Raw genomic sequence first — 22,197 nt, 5'->3', positions numbered from 1 at the left:
CTGGTGTTTGATTCAATTCAAAACGTTGGAGTTGCCTTTGAGTGTGGACGGTGTTTGTGGTGTGTGTTTTGAGGTGTCTTTTTGGCTCTGGTGGCTTGGTGTCTTTTGTTACACGATTGTTCAGAATTAAGAGTTTATGAAATTTATTTATTATATTTTATATCACTTATCGTGTATTTATTGGAACCGTTGCTTTTGAGATGTCAAGGCTTATGCTTCAATCTAGGAAGTTGTACTAACTATGCAACTTACATAAAATCAACTAAGTGTTCATTTAGCTGTGCAGGAAAAAAGAGTTAATAACAAAACTAGAAAAATTCAAGTTGCATCTTATTGTTGCTTCAGGGGAAAAAAAGAAAAAAAAGAAAAAAAAATCGACTGTTCTTTCTGAAAGAAAGGAGGTAATCAAACAGCAAAATCATTGCACAGTATTGTCATCAGTGATGCGAAATTATAGACCATTTTATTGCGTCGCATGTTTTCCATCAAATAGGAGAAATCTACATTGATTGTCGAAGAGGTGCTGCAGCCTTTTTTACAGCATCCGATCGATGATCAGCATCTAACCACATTTATTAACGCAGATTTATGATCTCCAACATCTTCCAAGAATCACGCCGTGGGTCTCAACACCTCCCTCTCGATCGCCTTCTCCAGCCACGCCTCGGCGTCCGCCATCATCTCCGGGCTCAGCCTCACCATCAGCACGCAGAACTCCTTCTCGTCGAGCGCCCCGTCCCCGTCCATGTCCCCTTCCCTCACCATCGCCGCCGCATCCTCCGCCGTCATCCCCGCCATCCCCAGCGCCGCCGCGTTCCTCCTCAGGCTCTCCGGCGTTATGACCCCCCTCCCGGGCTCCGCCAGCAACCGGAAGCCCCCGCACAGCTCCGACACGAACTGCTCCGCTTCCAGCCTCTCGGCCATCACCGGCAGCAAGTCCTCGTACTCCTCCGACTCCGTCGCAGCTGCGTGCTTCTCTTCCTCCATCGCCAGACCTTCCAAGTCTCTGTTGATGCTGCAGAGATGGTTTAGGCGTCGATCGAGGGTACAACTTGTCTTCTATCGGCTTCTTCGGCCAGGCTGCAAAGGTGTGGGGCCGAAGCCGGACGTGCCGACCGCGTCACGCGCCATTCGCGTTTGCTGTCCTTGTCGTCGTGGAGGTTTCAAATGGGCGCTTTCTCCGAAGCTTCGTCGTCGCTTCGGAGGATTCGGCATCGCCTGTGCTGTGAGCTACGAGCGACTTCTTCTGGGGCAGGTTTCATGCGGTCGCCACGCGTGAAGGATGCGATCGTTGGATCCCGTGACGACGGGACGGGGCCAATTTTAGCAGAGAATTTGACTCTCGACCTAATTGTCGGCCAATCAACACGGTGTTGAAAAGTCAAACCGTGCAACCGTCAGCCTCAAGCGGCCGCTCCATTTCCACGTTCAGTGCACTGTTGTTCATTCTGCTCTCAGTTTGGTCTCCAATATCTTTGTTGGATGGAAAGAATAAAAAAAAAAAAAAGTGATTTCACGAGAAGATATCTCAGTTTTCAATTTTTTATTTAGCTTTTCTTTAATACCTTAAATATCAATGATCGCCAATGCTCTTTTTTTTTTTAAATCTCTTTTTCAAGTAGATGGTGAGGTCAAATCAAGTCTGAACATTCAAAATAATTTATATTATTTATCAAGTAATTACTAAAATAATTATTCGTAAGATATCAAGTTAAATATTTTTTTTTAATTTATCTTCTCTTTTTAAGTCTTTGAAAGACTATAAAAGATTTTGGAGAGACTAATCCTTTACAAATTAAGGTTATGTATGATTTAGACAAAACTAGTTAAGTCCATAACGGATGGTATTAGAATTGTCTTGATCCGTAGCAGAATTATATGAGCACTTGTGAGGAGTTATGCTCGGACCACCTTTGATCGTTTGTCATGTAACCATTTAGAGTTTATGAAATTTATGTTTATAATTTGTATTATCTATCAAGTGTTTAACGAAATGACTATTTATAATAACCCAAGTTAAACATTTTCATTAACCCATATTTTTTTTCTTTCGTATGTTCTTAAGGGATCATAAGAAGATGGTTTGGGGAAACTAATCCTTTTGCAAATGAACTTATAAAGGGCTGTACGACTTAAACAAAATCAACTAAGTTTATGATAAGGAGGTGATGATGCCCATTGGATGGAGATGACGGAGATATTTAGAAGGAAAAAAAAAAGACACGAAATGAGAAATTTTGTTTTCAATGCCTTGAAATCACCCAATGAAAAAAACTAAATATCATAGAGTTCATATATTAATTAAATTTTGTTTTCTATTCTTTTCGTCTCTTTAGTTCAACTGCTTAAGCTTTTTATGATTTATGATCATCTAATCATAATCTTATCACAACATCATCTATTTCTTCTATCTAAATTATTAGATTTAGCAGGGATTTGGCCATTACAACTTGTTGGATAGAGAGAAGTGCGTGGATGGCACTATCGAGAAAGTTGAATGGTTTGGTGAGATTTGAATCGAGAAGAAAAGATAGAATAAGATTAAAATTTTCAAGAAATTGCTATAGAATCTCTGTTTTCCTGTCTTCGTTTATCAGCTCAAGAGAAGAGAAGGTGCTTCACTTTATTGGGTTGATTCCACCAGAATGCAGATAATTCTCGTATGCACTGTTGGTCAATAAGACACCATGATGGATCAGCTGATAAGGTTGTCTTACACTTGCATAGCAAACATACCACCACTAAATCTACTGAATTAGAAAAAAAGTTTTACAAGATCATTAGATAACCTTCAAAATAAAATTCTTTGAATTCTAATTCACAAAGTAACTAATGAAAGAACAGCAAAAGTACTCGAAGGAAACTTCATAGCAAACATCTGAAATAGATGTAGCTGTAACCGTTATTATTAAATATCTAATTTAATAATAATATAACTGTTATCATTAAGATTCATAATTGATTATCATGAATTTCTTCATTAATTATGGTTTAAATGATTTCAGTTTTTTATTCTTTAAACATGAAACCGTTATTATTAAATTAAATATTTAATATTATTAAAGTTCTTCATTATGGTCCGAACGTTACAAATCTGAATTAATTCTTGAACGTTATGATTTGGTGATGATAAATGTTCTTGATGGGAGAACATCTATATATACATGAGGATTTTGGTCCCTTGGCTCAAACAATCTCTTTGAAGCGAAAGGCTTTCCTACACCATCTAAAGTGAGAGTTCTGAGCCGAGAAGAACCAAAGTTCAAGAAGAAACCTCTGCAGAAATTCTTGGCGACAATGGCTGGAGGTACGCTATTTCGTTTCCGCATTTGTTTTATTGTGTTTCTATTACAATGATTTAGAAACACAAGTTGGCTTCATCAAAATTTCTTACATTTGGTATCAGAGCCGAATGACCTCTGCCTTGATATGAAAAAGTTTTCATTTTTATGCCATGAAAATGATTTGATTTTGGTTTCTTCTTGGAAACTTGTTGATATATTTTGTTGAAAATTATGAGGAAATATCATTTTCAACATTTTTAGTCGGTAAAATGCTCATATTATGTATGCATATTTAGTTATATTAAATTATGTTTATGAGCAAATTTTTTATGTTTAAAATGTCTAGTGATCCATATAATCTTAATTAATTAAGAATTAGCCACAGCATCCTTAATTAATTAAAATTATATATAAAGTTAAAATAAGGATCACATAAGTAATTAGACATCATATTGTGATTGATTATATTTCGTATAATAATTGTTATCCCACAGGATCTTTTATTATATTTAATATAATTAATCAGGATAAAATATCAGATTATTTTCATAATTTACCCACAGAGATTATGAATTGGAATATAATTTGATAGTTTTATCATAAAGACCATATGAATCTATTTGAATTAAGAATTTAGCCCACAGGCAATTTTTATGTCATGAGATTCATATTTTTGGCATGTTTCACATTGGTAAAACATGTAATTTAGTCTATTAAGCTTCAAATTTTGACATAAGCATGTTTGATTTTATGCAGTTTCTCAAACTGTTAATTTATCTGATATTCGATGTGATATTCCCGAACTTAGTGGTAATAATTATAAGATATGGAAGGAGAGGGTTCTCCTCCATTTAGGGTGGATGGATATTGATTATGCTATTAGAAAAGACGAACCACCTATAGTCACTGATACCAGCACTCTAACTGAGATCGCGTTATATGAGCGATGGGAGCGATCCAATCGGCTCAGCGTGATGTTTATCAAAACTAAGATAACTGCTGGCATACGTGGTTCTGTAAAATGTCCGAGACTTGCTAAAGGCTATCGATGAACAATTCATCACTTCGGATAAGGCACTAGCAAGCACCCTTATTATGAAATTTTCATCACTTAAACTCACCAACATAAAGGGTGTGCGTGAGCACATAATGCAAATGCGAGATATTACGGCTCAACTTAAGAAACTTGAGGTTAATATGTCAGAATCCTTCCTGGTGCACTATATTCTGAACACCCTTCCACCTCAATATAGCCCTTTTAAAATTTCATACAATACACATAAGGATAAATGGTCAATTAATGAATTAATGACCATGTGTGTTCAAGAAGAAGAGAGGCTAGTAATGGAATTGGGTGAGAGTGCATTGATGGTAACCACTCGAGGGAAGAACAAAACTGACAAACATCAAGCCAATCAAAAAGCTTATCAGCAGGGAAAAAGTAAAATACCACCCCAAGCTGATATCAAGAAAGAAGCAAGGTGTTTCTTTTGTAAAAGAAAGGGACACATGAAGAAGGAATGTACGAAATTCCAACAATGGCTTGAAAAGAAAGGTAAACCAACCTCATATGTATGTTATGAATCTAATATGGTCAATGTTAATATTAATACCTGGTGGATTGACTCTGGATCAACAATCCATATTGCAAACTCTTTGCAGGGTATGCAAAACCTAAGGAAGCCAGTGGGAAGTGAGCAAAGCATCTTATCAGGAAATAAGATGGGCTCATATGTGGAAGCAATTGGAACATGCATTTTAACTTTAAGTAGTGGTTTTGTTTTAAAATTGGAAAGAACCTTTTATGTACCAAGTTTCTCACGAAACTTAATTTCTGTTTCCAGACTCGTACCATTTGGATATTCCTTTAATTTTAAAGACACATCATTTCGTTTATTATATAAATCTGATTGTGTTGGGAATGGTATTTTGTCTGACGATCTTTACCGTATTTTATTACAAAATGATAATACTCAAGGTTCAATGCATGTTCACGCTGGCATTAAGAGGTGTAATATTAATGAGGACTCCTCTATATTATGGCATCGGAGATTAGGACATATCTCTATAGAGAGAATTAAAAGATTAGTTAAAGATGGGGTACTTAGTACTCTTGATTTTACTAATTTTAAGACTTGTGTGGACTGTATTAAAGGAAAACAGACCAATAAGTCCAAAAGGGGTGCTAATAGGAGTTCAGACTCATTAGAAATAATTCATACTGATATATGTTGTCCAGACATGGACATACATGGTCAGAAATACTTCATCTCCTTTATAGATGATTACTCACGATATATGTATATATATTTGCTTCATAATAAAAATAAAGCATTGGATGCCTTCAAAGTCTTTAAGGCTGAAGTTGAGAACCAATGTGGTAAGCAAATTAAAATTGTGAGATCAGATAGGGGTGGAGAATATTATGGTAGATATACTGAAAATGGACAAGCACCTGGTCCTTTTGCTAAGTTTCTTCAAGAACATGGGATTATTGCCCAATACACTATGCCTGGTTCTCCAAACCAGAATGGTGTTGCAGAAAGAAGAAACCGAACATTATTGGACATGGTGCGGAGTATGCTTAGCAACTCCAATCTTCCTAAGTTCTTGTGGACTGAAGCATTAAAAACGGCTGTGTATATATTAAACCGAGTTCCAACCAAGGCTGTCCAAAAGACACCATTTGAACTATGGAAAGGTTGGAAACCGAGTTTGCGACATATGCGCATTTGGGGATGTCCGTCTGAAGTCAGGATATATAATCCACAAGAGAAGAAATTGGACCCGAGGACTGTTAGTGGGTATTTCATTGGATATGCCGAAAAGTCCAAAGGTTACAGGTTCTATTGTCCATCTCACACAACTAAGATTGTGGAATCAAGAAACGCTAAATTTCTTGAGGATGATGTGATTAGTGGGAGCGATCATTTCAGGAATATAGTTTCCACACATGATCATATAGAATCTCAACCTTCCACATCAAATGATAGATTGATTATAGTTCATAGCACTCCTCAAGTACAAACTAGTGCTGAACAACCAATCATTGAAATTCCACAAGTTGTTGATAGTATTCTAATAGATCAAGCAGTTCAGGAATTACAACAAGCTCCTGAACAACTAGTTGAACCACAAGTTCCTCAAGGAACCATTGGTACAACATTAAGAAGATCCACTAGAAATAAAAGATCAGCAATTCCTAGTGATTATGTTGTATATCTACAAGAATCTGACTATAATATTGGAGCCAAAAATGATCCTGAAACATTTTCACAAGCCATGAGTTGCAAAAAGTCAAATTTGTGGCATGATGCTATGAAAGAAGAGATGAATTCCATGATGAGCAATGGAGTCTGGGATCTTGTAGAGTTGCCTAATGAAGCAAAGGCCATTGGTTGCAAATGGGTCTTTAAAACTAAGAAAGATTCGTTAGGCAATATTGAGAGATACAAGGCAAGACTTGTTGCAAAAGGATTTACTCAAAAAGAGGGAATCGATTATACGGAGACATTTTCTCCTGTATCTAAGAAAGATTCTCTACGTATTATTTTAGCATTAGTTGCTCATTTTGACCTTGAGTTGCAACAAATGGATGTGAAAACAGCATTTCTTAATGGAGATCTAGAGGAAGAGGTTTATATGAAACAACCTGAAGGTTTTTCCTCTAGTGTTGGTGAGCACTTGGTTTGCAAGCTTAGGAAGTCTATATACGGCTTAAAACAAGCCTCCCGCCAATGGTATTTTAAATTTCATGAAGTGATTTCTTCATTCGGATTTGTTGAAAATCTCATGGATCAATGCATATACCAGAAGGTTAGTGGGAGTAAAATATATTTCCTTGTTTTATACGTAGATGATATTTTGCTTGCAACCAATGATAAGGATTTGCTGCATGAGGTGAAACAATTTCTTTCTAAAAATTTTGACATGAAGGATATGGGTGAAGCATCTTATGTCATTGGCATTAAGATCTATAGAGATAGACCTCGAGGCATTTTAGGTCTATCACAAGAAACCTATATTGATAAACTTTTAGAAAGATTTCGGATGAAGGATTGTTCACTAAGTGTTGCTCCCATTGTGAAAGGTGATAGGTTCAATTTGAACCAATGCCCAAAGAACAATTTTGAAAGGGAATCAATGAAAAACATCCCATATGCTTCTGTCGTAGGAAGCCTTATGTATGCTCAGGTCTGTACTAGACCTGATATTGCATTTATTGTGGGGATGCTAGGTTGATATCAGAGTAATCCAGGTATGGACCACTAGAGAGCTGCAAAGAAAGTGATGAGGTATCTACAAGGAACCAAAGATTACATGCTTATGTATAGACATACAGACAATCTGGATGTGATTGGTTACTCAGATTCAGACTTCGCCGGTTGTGTTGATTCTCGTAAATCAACATCAGGATATATTTTTATGATGGCCGGTGGAGCTATTTCTTGGAGAAGCGCTAAGCAGACCTTGACTGCTACTTCTACCATGGAAGCTGAGTTTGTCTCCTGCTTTGAGGCTACTTCACATGGTGTATGGCTTAAGAGTTTCATTTCTGGGCTTAGAATCATGGATTCTATTTCTAGGCCATTAAGAATTTTCTGTGACAATTCAGCTGCTGTCTTTATGGCTAAAAATAATAAAAGTGGAAGTCGAAGTAAACACATCGACATTAAGTATCTAGCCATAAGAGAACGTGTAAAGGAAAAGAAAGTGATCATTGAACATATTAGCACTGAATTGATGATTGCTGATCCTTTGACTAAAGGCATGCCACCTCTGAAATTCAAGGATCATGTAGAGAAAATGGGACTTTGTTCCACTTTGTAATGATATTGAAACTCTTATATATATTGTGAAAATTTCTCATTCATGCGCATATTATTTTGAGAAAATATATTGTTGCTGGACCAAGAATAAACATAAGGTTTATTCATTAAGTAATATTACCATATTAAGATTAAGAAACTAAATACATCGTGATACATGGATGATAATACTCGCTTTTAGAGGACTTATCGCTATGATTCGTGTATTTATTTCTTAAGAAAGTTGTTCAAGAAAAATTAATTCAAATTATTAAGATAGACGTATGGACCAAGTGGGAGAATGTAACCGTTATTATTAAATATCTAATTTAATAATAATATAACTGTTATCATTAAGATTCATAATTGATTATCATGAATTTCTTCATTAATTATGGTTTAAATGATTTCAGTTTTTTATTCTTTAAACATGAAACCGTTATTATTAAATTAAATATTTAATATTATTAAAGTTCTTCATTATGGTCCAAACGTTACAAATCTGAATTAATTCTTGAACGTTATGATTTGGTGATGATAAATGTTCTTGATGGGAGAACATCTATATATACATGAGGATTTTGGTCCCTTGGCTCAAACAATCTCTTTGAAGCGAAAGGCTTTCCTACACCATCTAAAGTGAGAGTTCTGAGCCGAGAAGAACCAAAGTTCAAGAAGAAACCTCTGCAGAAATTCTTGGCGACAATGGCTGGAGGTACGCTATTTCGTTTCCGCATTTGTTTTATTATGTTTCTATTACAATGATTTAGAAACACAAGTTGGCTTCATTAAAATATCTTACGGTAGCAATTCATTGGAGGGTTCAATAGTAAGTAAGTTGGATACAAACCTGCAGGCAAAGCTGTAATTTGGTACCTTATGTTCAAAGACCAGAATGGTATAGTCTCTTTGATCTAATGAACAAACTGGAATACAAATTTACAATACCCATATAAATTTTAATACAAAAAAAGGATGAAAAAAACGCCCTCTTGTCTTGACAATGTCATAATCAGGATGAAGACTATATAACTACAGCTCAGCTCAGTAATAATTTTCTTTTGGCTTAGCAGCCACACCCAATCTTAGATGTTTATGAACCCTCAAGAAGATATGGAATGAAATATATTCTCTTGTTCCACATGATCTATCTAAATAGTTCTTTTTCTGACATAAAAAAGGCATCACAAAATTATGCATGTCACTGATGATGGCAGAAGCAGTTCTAACAGTGTCAGTAGGCGCAAATGAAAATTAAATGTGTGATGCTAGTTTGGTTAATTCCACAGGGATGGCAAAAGCAGGAAGGACAACACAAAGTCTAAACAAGTCTTTGCTTCAGGTTCGGGTCAACCCCTCGATTAATAGATGTCATGATAGTCATAGAAAGACTAGTTTGCAATAATTCATGGAAGATGATATCTCAACATAGTCGTAGGTTGAAAGATGAATTGTGCAAATAAGAAACAAATGTGTCTGGATTCTATATTGTCCAAAAAAAAAATCAGATTTGAAGCAAAAGAATAACAAAACACACGGCAAATTGTAAGTCCATGGAGTCCAACCATATGCAACCACATCATAAAAAATCACAGACTAACACTAAATGTTGCCATAAGTTCCTTGGACAAGGTATCCATCATATTCCATAGGAAAACCCCTACCAAAATAGAAAAAGATTAAGTTTGAGATAAATAGGAAGAGTAGGATACAATTAACCACCACTCTTCCTTGCAAACCATCTCTTCCTAGCATTCTCCATTGCCTCCTCTCGCATCCTTGATAGCTCATAAAAACAACGTTGGTATTGAGCTTCAATCAAATCAAGCTCCGCCCTCAATTCACATTGATCTTTATCCGTCAGGGACAGTGAAGAAGAGGCCTTCAATAGATACGAACTACTATGATGTTCACCTACATGATATATAGAAGGTTCCAAATTATTCACATTGCCACTCAAAGGAAGTTCCTCAGCAATTTCCCCAACACCTCTATCTCCTTTAGAATCAACATCAGTAGTATATTCACTTAAGCTTTTTGTAATTCCAGAAACAACTGAATTAGCTGACATATGAGAACCTTTATCTGCTCCATCAACCCCACTCCATAATAAATTACAACCAGCAGTTGCCATTGCCTCATACATCTTCTTGTATGATATTCCATCATCAACTTCTGCAAGTTGTCCTGAGATTCCCAAGTTTAACTGAGATAACTCAGCATGGTCATAGCTTCTCCCAGAGTCAGCACTCGACTTTAGTGTATTTGAAGGACACTCAGAGTGAAGTTCATTATTGTCATAAGCATCATACCGCTTGCATGGGCTGATGTTCTCACTAGAAGAATGATTGGTAGAAGGTATCCAACCAGGTACGAATTTCATGATCAAAAAATCAATAAAATCAGCTATGAAGACAACATCATAATCAGACAGATCTAGCTGCTCCACCATTTCTGCAGCCACTGCAAGTGCTGTGTCCGAATCCAAGTAAAAGAGGAAATGTATGTTCTTCACCCTACCTACAAGAATGAAGGATAACAGATGGATTAACAATTTTACAAAAACTCAAAAAAAATCACCAATACCTTTGTTTACGTACCGTATGTGTCTGCAATACGCAAGATTAATGAGACAGAATTGTCATCAATTTTCTCTCCTTTCAATTTAAATTCGTTATTTCGATTTGTTCTTTGGAATTCCAGCGCCGGGGTAAGTGCTGTTAGATTAAAGTTCTCAGTGCAAGTACTAGTTGGAATTGACTTGTAATCAGAATCAATTTCCATAGATAGAGGCCTTGAAATTGGATTATCCATATTCTGTATATTGTTGGGCACATGAATAGGATCTGTAGGAGGTTCCTTTGTGCTATTTATTTGAAGAAATGGATCTTTCAAGAGCTCCTTGGCAGGCAATCTCTTAGCAGCAGAAACCAAACACTTCTCAATAAACTGCCGTGCTTGAGGATCTTTTACTTTAGCAAGTGCAGCAGGTTTTATTCCCTACAATATTACATATGCAATGATTCTTGATCAAACAAAAAGTGCTTGTAAATTTTTTAATAACTCGTTGGGCATACATGCCTAATATAGTTAGCAACTTACAGATGTGACTTTCTTATAAATCTGAGCTGGATTTTTGCATTCACTGTATGGGTATTCAAGTGTAATCATCTCCAACATGCACATTCCAAAAGAATAAATGTCAACTAATTCATCATACTCCTCCTCATAAAGCTCTGGGGCCATAAACTCAGGGGTACCTACAGGTATTAACACACAGTAATTACGTACCCTAAGAAAACAAATATATGGAAAAAAATCAAATACATTTCCTGAAACAAGTTATAAATTCAAAGAAAAAACTAGTACATGGCACTTAACACATTGGGCTGGTGGTCATAATACCAGATGTACTTACCAAAGATTGAGGGTTCGAAACTGATCCTTTGTAATAAAAACTAGAGCATGGGTAATAGAAAGATAAATACAAAGGCATTAGTTGCTTAGTTACTATGAAAGTGCCAATAGGCAACGCTAATATAGATCATCATCAAGATAAATTCTCCATTAAACCCTAATGATAAATATGTCGATAATGCGACCAAAAGTCTACAAATTGTTTATCGACGCGCTTTCAGATAGTCTAAGATTTTTATAGGTATTAACACGCATTATTTAATTACCCTAAGAAGACAAATATATGCAGAAAACCAAATGCAGTTGCTGAAACAAGTTATAAATGGAAAGTAAAATACTAAATCACGGGCAAAAAGAAAAAAACAACAAAGCCATAAGTTGCTTAGCTACTATGAAAATGCTAATCGGCAATACTTATATAGGTCATCATCAAGACAAATTCTCCATTAAATCCTAATGACGAATATGTCAATAATGAGACCAAAAATCTATGAATTGTTTCCCAACACGCTTTCGAGTAGTTTAAGATTTTTCTAATTGTTGTGCACAGAATACAAACAGGTGCAGTTTCATTCTTTAGCACAAAAGGATAAAAAAATCAAACCATTTTTCTTACCAATAACACTTCGAGCTCTAGGTTGTTGCATGACAATTGCCAACCCAAGATCGCCGATTTTAACTTCTCCATGATTGCCATTCACGAAGATGTTATCACATTTCAGATCTCGATGAAGAATAGGAGGCTTGTGATTGTGAAGATACTCCAAACCTCGAAGAATTTGCCTTGCCCAGCTTTTGATTGCCTTCATGTCAACATGCTTATGCTTCTTACGATATCTACAAGTTTAAAACAAAAAATGACTTACAAGAGTTTCTTATCCGAAGAATCCAAGCATCTGATAGAATGACCAGAAAACCTACTGCCTTAGACTTCCGGAAGTGAAAAGCTCGGTAATGATGTTTATGGTCTTATTTTGATGATCAACCCATGAATCATAAAATTTGATGATATTCTCATGCATTAAGGACTTGAGCAGATAAACTTCAGAATACAACCGTTCCAGGTTGTCTGGAGATTGCAACACTTCATCGAGGCACACCTGGTTCCATGCAACTTCTATCCCATCAATCTCATCAAATGCTTTATACCTACACAGCACCAGGAGAACATAAATGTGCAAAATTCAGAGACATTTATCATGCTTAAACTTTTCCAAGTGCAACAAACCAAGCAAATTATAAATGGAAACAGGTTTAGTATTTTGAGACATACACAGTCTTGAATGCTCCTCTCCCCAAAATCTCTTTATACTGCAGTGCCAGACAAAGAGGAAACCAATAAATTAATAAAAATTATAAGTCGGAAGAGATCAACCGAAATAGTAATCAGTTTACAATAATAAGGAAAAACAAAGGTCTCAAGTATCTACAATCAGCTCGTATGGTGAAAAAAAGACATCTTACTTGAGGTAAATAATTGTACAACCAATATAACACAGGGCGTCAAACACAATGAACTCACACGAATATAGCGTCCGTTGGGATTAACCTCCACGCACTCGGCATCCAACGTGCCGCCACCAACGCCTCGGACCCCAAGTTCTAACGGGAATCCATTGATGGATGCCGGTCCCATTTGTAACGACGACGACGACGACGACGACGACGACGACGGCGAGAACAAAAACAGCAAAGGAAAAAAGAAGGAAGGGAAGGAAAGAGAAAAGGAACTATCTTAGGCGCCTTGAGGAGATCCGACAGAGACAGTAGCAGCCTTCTCAGAAAACGCCTCGGACGCGACGGAGAAGGAGTCAGAGGCAGATCGCAGGCGGCACCTGCAAGCCACGGCGGGGGTCTCCGCGAAGCCCAGATCCATCACCCCGCTCCCGCTAGAAGATCGGCGCCGGCCCCTCATTCTCCAGCGACAGCTCCCGGTGCCCGCCGATTGCTCGTGGTCTCCATCCCCCGATCGCGAAGGGGTCAAGCCCCTACGAGGCGGGTCCGAGCAGGAGGGCGGCCCACACCACCATCACAGGGATCGGATCGACAAGGCGAGGGGCAGGAGCCGGATTCACGGGAAACGGCGAGGGGAGAAGAGAACAAAAACCCTAACTCGATCAGGGGCAGGAGAAGGCGGGCGGAAAGGATAGAAACGGCGAAGCGGGAGGCGGACCGAAAGAGAAGGGAAGATCTAACAGGTGTTGGGTAGAATTGCCGAACCTTTTCTCCCTTCCTATTTCTTAGTTTCGGATAATTAAAGAGATCCCTCTCCGGTGGCCGTTTAATTGCTGGAGGCGGACCGAAAGAGAAGGGAAGATCTAACAGGTGTTGGGTAGAATTGCCGAACCTTTTCTCCCTTCCTATTTCTTAGTTTCGGATAATTAAAGAGATCCCTCTCCGGTGGCCGTTTAATTGCTGGAAACGACCTCTCCCTCCCTCCCTCCCTCTTTTAGCTACCGGCGATACAATAGGAAGGCGGTCTTCCGAATAATATTATATGATATTATATAAATATTATATGTATTTTTATGATTTATTTAAGTCGATCAAACTCGATCAACCATCAAATAAGAATTATTTGACGACCCAAAAAAATCTAAATAAATATGGTTTTCTATGCACTCGCTGTATGCGGTGCATGTGAAAGAAGAAAGAGAATTAATGATGGCAAAGTGAGAAAGAAGAATGAATACATGGCAAGAGATCGTTTCCAAACCATTTCCCCATCGCTTCTTAATTGTGCTCCAAATCCGAACAATTTAGACTCCATCAATAATTTATTACTCGATCATTAACAATATTTTGAAATCATTCCAAATTATTTGTGTATAGTTTTTTCCTCCTCCGTATGTACTTTTCAACATAAGAATGTATGTATGTTCGAATGTTGTGCATAAAGTTAATTAATATAGTTAAAATTAGGATATGAATAAGAAATCATTTTATCGAATACAATCTTTATATTAAGGTTGCTATTTGTTAGATCTATTATTAGATCAACTCAACTTAACACTGGTAGATTCGAGCTTAATTGTGATGATTATTGGAATCATCTCGAGGATGGAGCTCTGATTTTGTTATCAGAGAGGATCTGATGATTTTGTGTATTTTGATTGATTATAGATATTTCAAAAATAGAAATATGCTATGTTGTGAAGCCATTGCAATTTTGGAAGGGCTTAAGGCTGTCGAGCACAAGAAAATTCAACACATTGGTTTGGAAACAAACACGCAAATCTTTCTTGGTCATCTACTTGGGAAAGAAAGAATCTTCTCTACTATGGAGCATATCTTAAACATGCAATATCTCATGTTGCATGTTTAACGTGAAGACAATAAGATTGTTAATTGACTAACAACCCATTGTTCGTTGGAATAATATTTATTTTCGTTAGAGTTCTTCTGTCATTTAAGCTCTATAATTAATTCTCGAATCGCTTCTTCTGAAGAAAGGTGATACTATTGTGGGATTGTGGGGATGATTCCTCTGCTCAACGAGTCATAGTCATTCTACACGACAGCCGAAGGAATAGATGTAAGAGTATATTTGATATAAGTCAACGAATGACGCATACACAGCAAAACGATGCAACTTTAGAATCTAATAATGTTTCCATTTTGTTAAGGCCCACTTGCTCTTCTTATACAGAGGAAGATGCAAGAGGTATATAATTAAAATTAAGTAGAGGAGGAGTTATGCTTTGTGTAGAATAGGATAATGTCAAACAAAGCTTTAGAATGTGATGCGTTCATTTGTTTAAGTAAAGCGAGCCCCCACTGGCCAACATGCGGTCTTCAAGTCTAAAGTACGAAAGCCACATAAGAGTGAGTGTCTTGAGATGGATTTTTGGGTAGCCTTCACGATTATGAACAAAAGTAATATATCTCCCTCGAGAGTTAAGTTCTCTTTTTGTATTTATTCTTTTAACTAAGTTTTCGATTAAGGTATTAAAGTATTTAAATTTTAATATTAGCATAAATATTGGTAACCATGATTAATAGCAATTAGCAAACCGAGTGAGTCTTTTTTTTTTTTATTCGACTCGATTAAAGTAAAGATACTCTAAACCAAAATCGATTCGGACTTACCTAATTGAACCAATTCAAAACCAATTAATCGATCAATATTTTTAAATGAACGATTCAATTCAATTGAATGGAATGGAATAAAATCTAGATCCAATTGAGTCAACATAATAAGATTTGTAAAACTAAGTCCAGAAAACTTAGGATAGTAAACTCAATTGAACTATAAAATTTTAAACCTTAAATCGATTTGATTCGAATTCCAATTCCATTTTTCGAACACCCAAAGAGTTAAAGATTTTATGCAAAGCTAAAACATTTAATATAATATACTATTAAATTTTGAAGAGGCATATGCTTTTATGTAAAAAAATTAATGTACATCTAAAAACCATTATATGTTAATTTATTGTGACTCAACCACTAAGCTAGATGTAATACACAGCCATATGTTTCTTACACTCTTCAGCCAATTCCCCAAGTCGATAAAGAAAATGACTGCTGCGGTTTATTAGACCTCCTATAAAGTACATAGCGCAAACAGCTAAATGAAGTCAAACACACGGCCTAACAATCAACATTATTGTACTGACCATGAACTGTAGAATCCTAATTATCATCATGAAGGAAAGGAAAAGGATCATAATAAAGGAGAAGAAATTTGAGATGAATGGAGAACATCGAATCATGTTCAACAAAACACAGATGACCTTCCCTCGCGCTCTTTTCCCCTTCGTTCAGAAGCAAAGGTAGTATCTACAAGAAGCATGTAAGTACTCAAAAGGCCTGACCTCATGACTAATTCTCATGAGTCGATCTCAACGAAGAGGCTTGCCTGTGGATGCAGACCTGCTTCCTTCAGCGTCAACGAATGCTTTTCTGACCCATAGGAAACACGGGGAAAGTTCGAAACCAGCGTGCAGTTTTCAGCTTTCAAGCACCCCAGCGAATCGACATAGTCATATAAAGAGCTAACTGTTGCTGAGCTATTGAACCTCCTTTCCTTGCGCTCTCCGGTTGGGAATCGAACGAGGACCTAATTTTAAATCCAACATCAACATCATTATTTTAACATTAAAATAACTTGATATGGACAGTTCATAGTAATTCATGGATGCGCATGCAGAAAGTTGGAATATAAGATTGGCAGCAGCATTTGATTTATAAGGAAATCAAGATTCTAGTTCAACATAGTTGACTCAAAATTCCAAAGAAACTATTTTCAAAAACAAAAAGAGGTTCAAAACAAACTACGAAAGAGGATCCAGAAGATCCTCCAGGCAACGCAATAAAAAAATTAAAATAACGGAAGTTGAGTGCATGGATCAACGTATTGGTATGCAATGTACTTGGTAGTACAATATATACCATGTATCACTCTAAGCCATAGCTGAGAACATACAACAATAGCATGCCATACTCATTAGATGCAATAACAATCATTTGTGTTCAACATATAATACAACTTTACGGTGTCAAAAAACAAAAAAAAGAATATTCATGGTATTTGATAAGCTTTGCAAATGAAATTAGAAGCTTAACCTCCTCAAACAAAAAAATTAGGTCGTGTATAAGAGACAATATAGAGACAATGGTCTATCTCTCTGCTGCCAAAATCATTAAATAAAAAAAGTAATTCAGCTAACATCAGAAAAAAAAAAAAAAAAAAGACTGTTATATGTCCAGAGTCAGTATGCAGATTTCACTGGATATGCAAATTTTGTTATTTCAAGATCATCAACCAACAAAAAATTACAAAAAATCTACTCACCAAATTCGGTCACAGATTTTCTTGTACTAAACGATAAATAGTAAGGAGCAAGCAATGCTATAAAATAACTCAATGATTACTTTGCTATAGATAACTGCTAAAAACCACTGACAAACAGGTACAAATGGTACAGACATTTTATACAGATAAAAGACAGCAAATTTGGGGCTTTATTATGGTCAATCAGGTTTGTAGAGAAGAACTGCTATAACACCAGGATAAGTGATTTGATGTGAATAATTAGATACTTATAGAGTATATCTAACAAAAAAATTACAAATTTCTAGACTATAGAGTCCCAGTTAGTTTACAAAATTTTAGTACTAATAAGCCTGTAAATAGCTATACTTATAATACCTCATGTACAGACTAAGGAATTTAATGGCAAACAGGGTCTAGCAATCTGTTATTTTGGTGAAAAAGACAAATGTTTTAGCCTTCCTCTTATCTGTGCCCCATTTTCTTTTGTAATAGGAATGTTGGATCCTTGTTTCTCTCTCGATTCAAACTTTTTTCTGAAGCTGATTTTCATTTATAATACCTCATGTACAGACTAAGGAATTTAATGGCAAACAGGGTCTAGCAATCTGTTATTTTGGTGAAAGACAAATGTTTTAGCCTTCCTCTTATCTGTGCCCCATTTTCTTTTGTAATAGGAATGTTGGATCCTTGTTTCTCTCTCGATTCAAACTTTTTTCTGAAGCTGATTTTCATTTATAGGCCTTCCCAAATCAAAATGATTGTTGAAACATGAACAAATCTCTCTGGAAGTCCTCCCAGGTCCCACTATCTGAAGCCTGTTGAACCTTGGCTGGATTGAGTCAGGCTGGTGTTCAGATCAAGTCCAATATGTACTCTCTATATTGTCCTCCAATCCAGTGTTACTACCTATCACCTAACTTCCTACCAACTCCCAAAGTTCCTTAAACTTAACTCCACTAGATGCAAATACCTAATTATGTTCCCTTTTGCTGCATGGCATATTGATGTGTACACTAAAATCAATCTGTAGGTATCCTCATAAACTTTCTTTTTAAAAATACATAATTTAATTTTGACAGAACTTTTGAGGTTAACTTCTGTTCTAGAAGTTGGCCAATTTTCTCTACTTAAACCAGCAAATGTTCATGTACATTCAAACATATATTTCAATTATGCTAGAGTGAAATTTCTGTTCCAAAGTATAGATTTGTGTATGCTCCCATCAATGAAAGACTTGTTTAAATTAGTTTATAAGTTCAGATGATTGTTCAAACAAGCCCAAATAACTAAAATAACATACAAGGTGCTTTTTGTGAGTTATATCAGTTGCATTGATCCATGCCAACTACACACACCACTTTACATCAGCAACAAACCCATACAAAAGCAATATTGAGATGCCCCATATCTAGCCTGGCATGAATAAGCATCCTTTCAAATACTTGTAAATTACATACTAGCATTGACTGTAACCTTATCATTTAGTCGAACAATGTGAATTTTTTTTCAGAACCACCAAATATAGAATTTTCATATAGTAATACCAGGCTACCATTTTGAATATACGTATATCAAATGCTTGCAGACAAATCCACTAAATCTAGCAGTAACTTCTACATATTCCATGCATCTTGTAAAAATAATGATAACTATTAAAAATAATGATAAGTAATATATTCCCCTTCTTTCCTCTGAAACCTGCTACCCAATTGGTGACCTAATTTCTGAAAGATACATGGCAAAAGTAAAGCCCTTTTTTTTTTTATCATGGTGCATTAAACAAGAAGCACAGATACTAGCAAAGATATTACATTTTCCTTCTACACTTACAATTTTAGGTTCTCGAGATTCCAGTCGTGTTCGATTAAGCATTATGTGAGAACCACTGGACATTTCAGTCACGTTCGACTTGAACTCATGACCATTGTGATGGTAATTATGTCAATAAGAAACATGTATAACGCAAGTAATCAATGACATCTAGAATATAATTTTGTTAGCAAAAGGAGAAAATTTCTTGAGAGCAAAACAAACTTATGATTCACAAAGACATTTGTTTTTCTCTGGTCAGCTGCAGCATATTATTATATGCAAAAAATGACAAGAATTGTTTCAAATGATAAGTTCTGTCATAACTATTCCAGCAGTATTGGGTAACAATTTCACAAGGCATCTTACAACTAGGTCAGGACAGTATTTAACTGTCATTTTATATGACATGAGAAAGTATCACAAGTTAGCAGACAAGGTAAAGAATTAACACCATATTCAAATTCAGTTATCAAATACTTCCATGATACTTACTTGCGTAACATCAGGCCCTTTGTCAGGCTCAGGACCCAGCGATATTGCTTTCTCTTGCTGTCTTCTAACAAGAGCAGCTTCTTTCTCAGCAGCTTCACGTGCTGCTCTTTCCAAGGCCTCTTCTTCTTCTTTACACTTCCTTTCAGCTTCTTCAGCTTCTCTCTTTAACCTCTCTTCTTCTTCTCTCCTCTGATGCTCTCTGGCCTGGTTTAACAGAAGTTTTACAGTTTTTAGATGCGAACAAGGTTTACATTGATATCCCATTTGGTAAAACATTATTGCTTGTGAAATCTCATCACAAAGCATACTGCAACTTAGACCAAGAAAGCAGCATACTTGATCAGCTTCAAGTGCTGCTCTATATGCGGCATCTTGTTCTTCTCGCAATCGCTGATTGTTTCGCCGTTCTTCTGCATCAAGTCTTGCTACAACCAATGATGGAGCACACTCCTCTACTACACGTTGAAGGATCGTAAGCATTTCTTCTGGAGACTTGGATCCCTCGATCTGTAGAGCGTAGTATAAGGGACAACTGGAAAGTCATTAAGAAATTATGGCATCCACTATGTATATAAGCAAAGATTCCAAGTAAACAGAATGCAGAAAGAGACAAAAATGTTAATGTCGATTGTGAACCTTAGAAGCATCAGCTAGACATCACCCACATGCAAAAAGTAAAGAACAAGTAAGGTACCTTTGTGCTTGAAAGAAAAATTAGTCCAAGATGAGCAATTGAATTTTATCTCAATTATTCACATTCATAAAAATGAAATATGAGTATATATTACTTGTTTACAAAAGTGTGAGTACATAGAGATTTTGCACATGAGAATAATTATAAAATACTCCAAACCACTTGTCATACGATTTGATATAGATCAGTCTATAGTAATGCCAAATGGTTGGGCTGCTACTACAAAATGTGTCATTTTCTCTAACAACAACAATCTAAGGTCCTCTGTAATTTATAGTGGCATAATCTTGTTCCAGTCTAGATATCAAGTTCAAGAAAAACTCAAATGCATAAAAATGCATACAAAGTAAATAAAAGAACAACACAAAGACTGACACACCTGCTGAAGTAGAACAATCCTCTGGTTAGTGGAAGGCATGACCAGGGCACAGAAGGGGAACCGTGATGCCTTAAGGCTATTGCTCATCTTGAAACCTTCCTCCCTCCTTATGCTCCCGCCCCAGGCCACAAAGTTCTCGTTCACAAATGCCGCCACTGCGGGTGAACACAGGCATCCCTCGCAGAAGGCCGGCACGTCCGGGTGTTCCGGCGAGTGCAGGTACACGAACATCAGCTTATACTCCCGCTGGGATCGATGGAGGGCGTCCATGAACCCCTCTGCGACGAAACGGGGCCCTGTGCTGGAGGCGGCGCCTCCGTAGTCCCTCTCAAAGGCCGCGACGAAGTCCGCAGCCTCAGCCGCAGAGGCGGAGAGGGGGATCAGGCGGTCGGCCTCCTGATCCCTCGGCGCGGCGGAAATGCCAAGAAGACCGAGGGTCCGGGATAGGACCCCGCCGGCGATCCAGAAACCAAGGCCAACGGCGCCGGTGACAAGGTGGACTCCGCCGGACACGACGTAGAAAGGGAGGGTGACGATTTTCCAGGCAAGACCAGGAGGAGGGGCGGCGACTGCGGGCGGGGCGGAGGAGGAGGCCGCAGCGGAAGAGGGGGGAATGGAGGAGGAGGAGGACGGGGCAGCATGGGAGGTGAAAGAGGAGATTGCTAGCTCGAGGTCCCAGTTGTGGGCGGAGAGGATCTCGGTGCAGAGGTCGGGGTCGTCGAGGCCAGTGATGGCCTGGAAGTAGGCCAATTTCTCGTCGGATCCATCCGCCATGGCTGCTACTTCTCGCTTCGTCGAGATCGATGCCACTAGGTTTTCTTTGATTAGGGAGTTGGGGTTCGACGCTCCAAATCAAAGAAAGGGCTCTTTATTTGCCTGCTTTCTTCTCCTTCCACCTCGAATCCCGAAGGTTCTCTCGATTTCGCTTGTTTCGCATCTTTTCGAGTGCTAATATACGATCGATACTAATTTCGATTATATATATATATATATATATATTTATATTCTTTAATTCTTGATAACTATAATAAAATTCCCAAAACGTCTTGACATATCCATTTTAAGTGAATGGGAATCTTATAATTTTACATATAAATCCTGGCTAATTACGTTAAATCTCTTTACCATCTCGATTACTAAATTTAAAAAATTTATATTAAAATATCTATAACTGAAATATTTAATCTTATTTATCCTAACATTATTGATTTTATTGACGGACAATACATCACGTGACAACGAATGATATAAAAATAATAAATAAAAAAATAATTTTAATGATGATATAAGATGATGAAATCGTGGGTGACAATCGACCTAATCGATATCGATCCGAACATCGATCGAAAAAAAAAAAAAAAGAGACACGTGAAGTATCTAATTCATGTTCCTTTTAACGTGACTCTACCAGTCTGCTTATCTGCAACCATGTTATTCTAATTGATGTTCCATAACCCTGTAACCTTTTTATCAGAGCAATCTTCGAAGTAATTAGAGCCTCTGCTATCTTAGAATATATATGTGAGTAAAGA

At 37.0% G+C, this 22,197-nt stretch overlaps 3 protein-coding genes across 4 annotated transcripts; all 3 read right to left on the bottom strand.

The window, feature by feature from the left end:
* Positions 1-441: 441 nt before the first annotated feature.
* On the bottom strand, positions 442-1,432 carry LOC135637068 (calcium-binding protein KIC-like). The gene has a single exon (XM_065149435.1). The coding sequence runs from the start codon at positions 985-987 to the stop codon at positions 613-615; it is 375 nt and encodes a 124-aa protein (XP_065005507.1). The 5' UTR covers positions 988-1,432; the 3' UTR covers positions 442-612.
* An 8,242-nt stretch (positions 1,433-9,674) lies between these two features.
* On the bottom strand, positions 9,675-13,729 carry LOC135636850 (probable serine/threonine-protein kinase WNK4). Its single transcript, XM_065148947.1, has 7 exons — positions 13,032-13,729; positions 12,783-12,820; positions 12,431-12,658; positions 12,126-12,346; positions 11,195-11,352; positions 10,693-11,092; positions 9,675-10,612 (listed from the first exon to the last, which is right to left on the bottom strand). Exons 1-7 carry the CDS (start codon positions 13,143-13,145, stop codon positions 9,807-9,809), a joined length of 1,965 nt encoding a protein of 654 aa, XP_065005019.1. The 5' UTR covers positions 13,146-13,729; the 3' UTR covers positions 9,675-9,806.
* Positions 13,730-16,021: 2,292 nt separating this feature from the next.
* Positions 16,022-21,610, bottom strand: LOC135635110 (plant UBX domain-containing protein 10-like). 2 transcript variants are annotated; one of them, XM_065145976.1, is made up of 5 exons: positions 20,666-21,610; positions 19,929-20,099; positions 19,593-19,796; positions 16,371-16,571; positions 16,022-16,291 (listed from the first exon to the last, which is right to left on the bottom strand). In XM_065145976.1, exons 1-5 carry the CDS (start codon positions 21,437-21,439, stop codon positions 16,145-16,147), a joined length of 1,497 nt encoding a protein of 498 aa, XP_065002048.1. In that variant the 5' UTR covers positions 21,440-21,610; the 3' UTR covers positions 16,022-16,144. The 2 variants fall into 2 exon arrangements, with proteins under 2 accessions (XP_065002048.1, XP_065002049.1); XM_065145977.1 differs by having other exon boundaries at positions 16,085-16,571.
* Between the last annotated feature and the right edge of the window lie 587 nt (positions 21,611-22,197).

This window comes from Musa acuminata, chromosome BXJ3-4 (genome assembly GCF_036884655.1).
Source record: "Musa acuminata AAA Group cultivar baxijiao chromosome BXJ3-4, Cavendish_Baxijiao_AAA, whole genome shotgun sequence".
Taxonomy (NCBI): Eukaryota; Viridiplantae; Streptophyta; class Magnoliopsida; order Zingiberales; family Musaceae; genus Musa; species Musa acuminata.
The sequence above is the reverse complement of the archived record's forward strand: the minus strand, read 5'-3'. Positions and strand labels throughout refer to the sequence as shown.

Excerpts from the sequence above, each read along its gene's own strand:
- LOC135637068 (XM_065149435.1), bottom strand. The coding sequence starts at position 987 with ATGGAGGAAGAGAAGCACGCAGCTGCGACGGAGTCGGAGGAGTACGAG.
- LOC135635110 (XM_065145976.1), bottom strand. The coding sequence starts at position 21,439 with ATGGCGGATGGATCCGACGAGAAATTGGCCTACTTCCAGGCCATCACT. Across the intron at positions 19,797-19,928 it reads CAGCACTTGAAGCTGATCAA|GCCAGAGAGCATCAGAGGAG; the intron begins GTATGCTGCTTT and ends CTGTTAAACCAG. Across the intron at positions 16,572-19,592 it reads AAGGGCCTGATGTTACGCAA|GTCCTCGTTCGATTCCCAAC; the intron begins GTAAGTATCATG and ends ATTTAAAATTAG.
- LOC135636850 (XM_065148947.1), bottom strand. The coding sequence starts at position 13,145 with ATGGGACCGGCATCCATCAATGGATTCCCGTTAGAACTTGGGGTCCGA. Across the intron at positions 11,353-12,125 it reads TAGAGCTCGAAGTGTTATTG|GTACCCCTGAGTTTATGGCC; the intron begins GTAAGAAAAATG and ends TAATACCTGTAG. Across the intron at positions 11,093-11,194 it reads TTTATAAGAAAGTCACATCT|GGAATAAAACCTGCTGCACT; the intron begins GTAAGTTGCTAA and ends GTAATATTGTAG.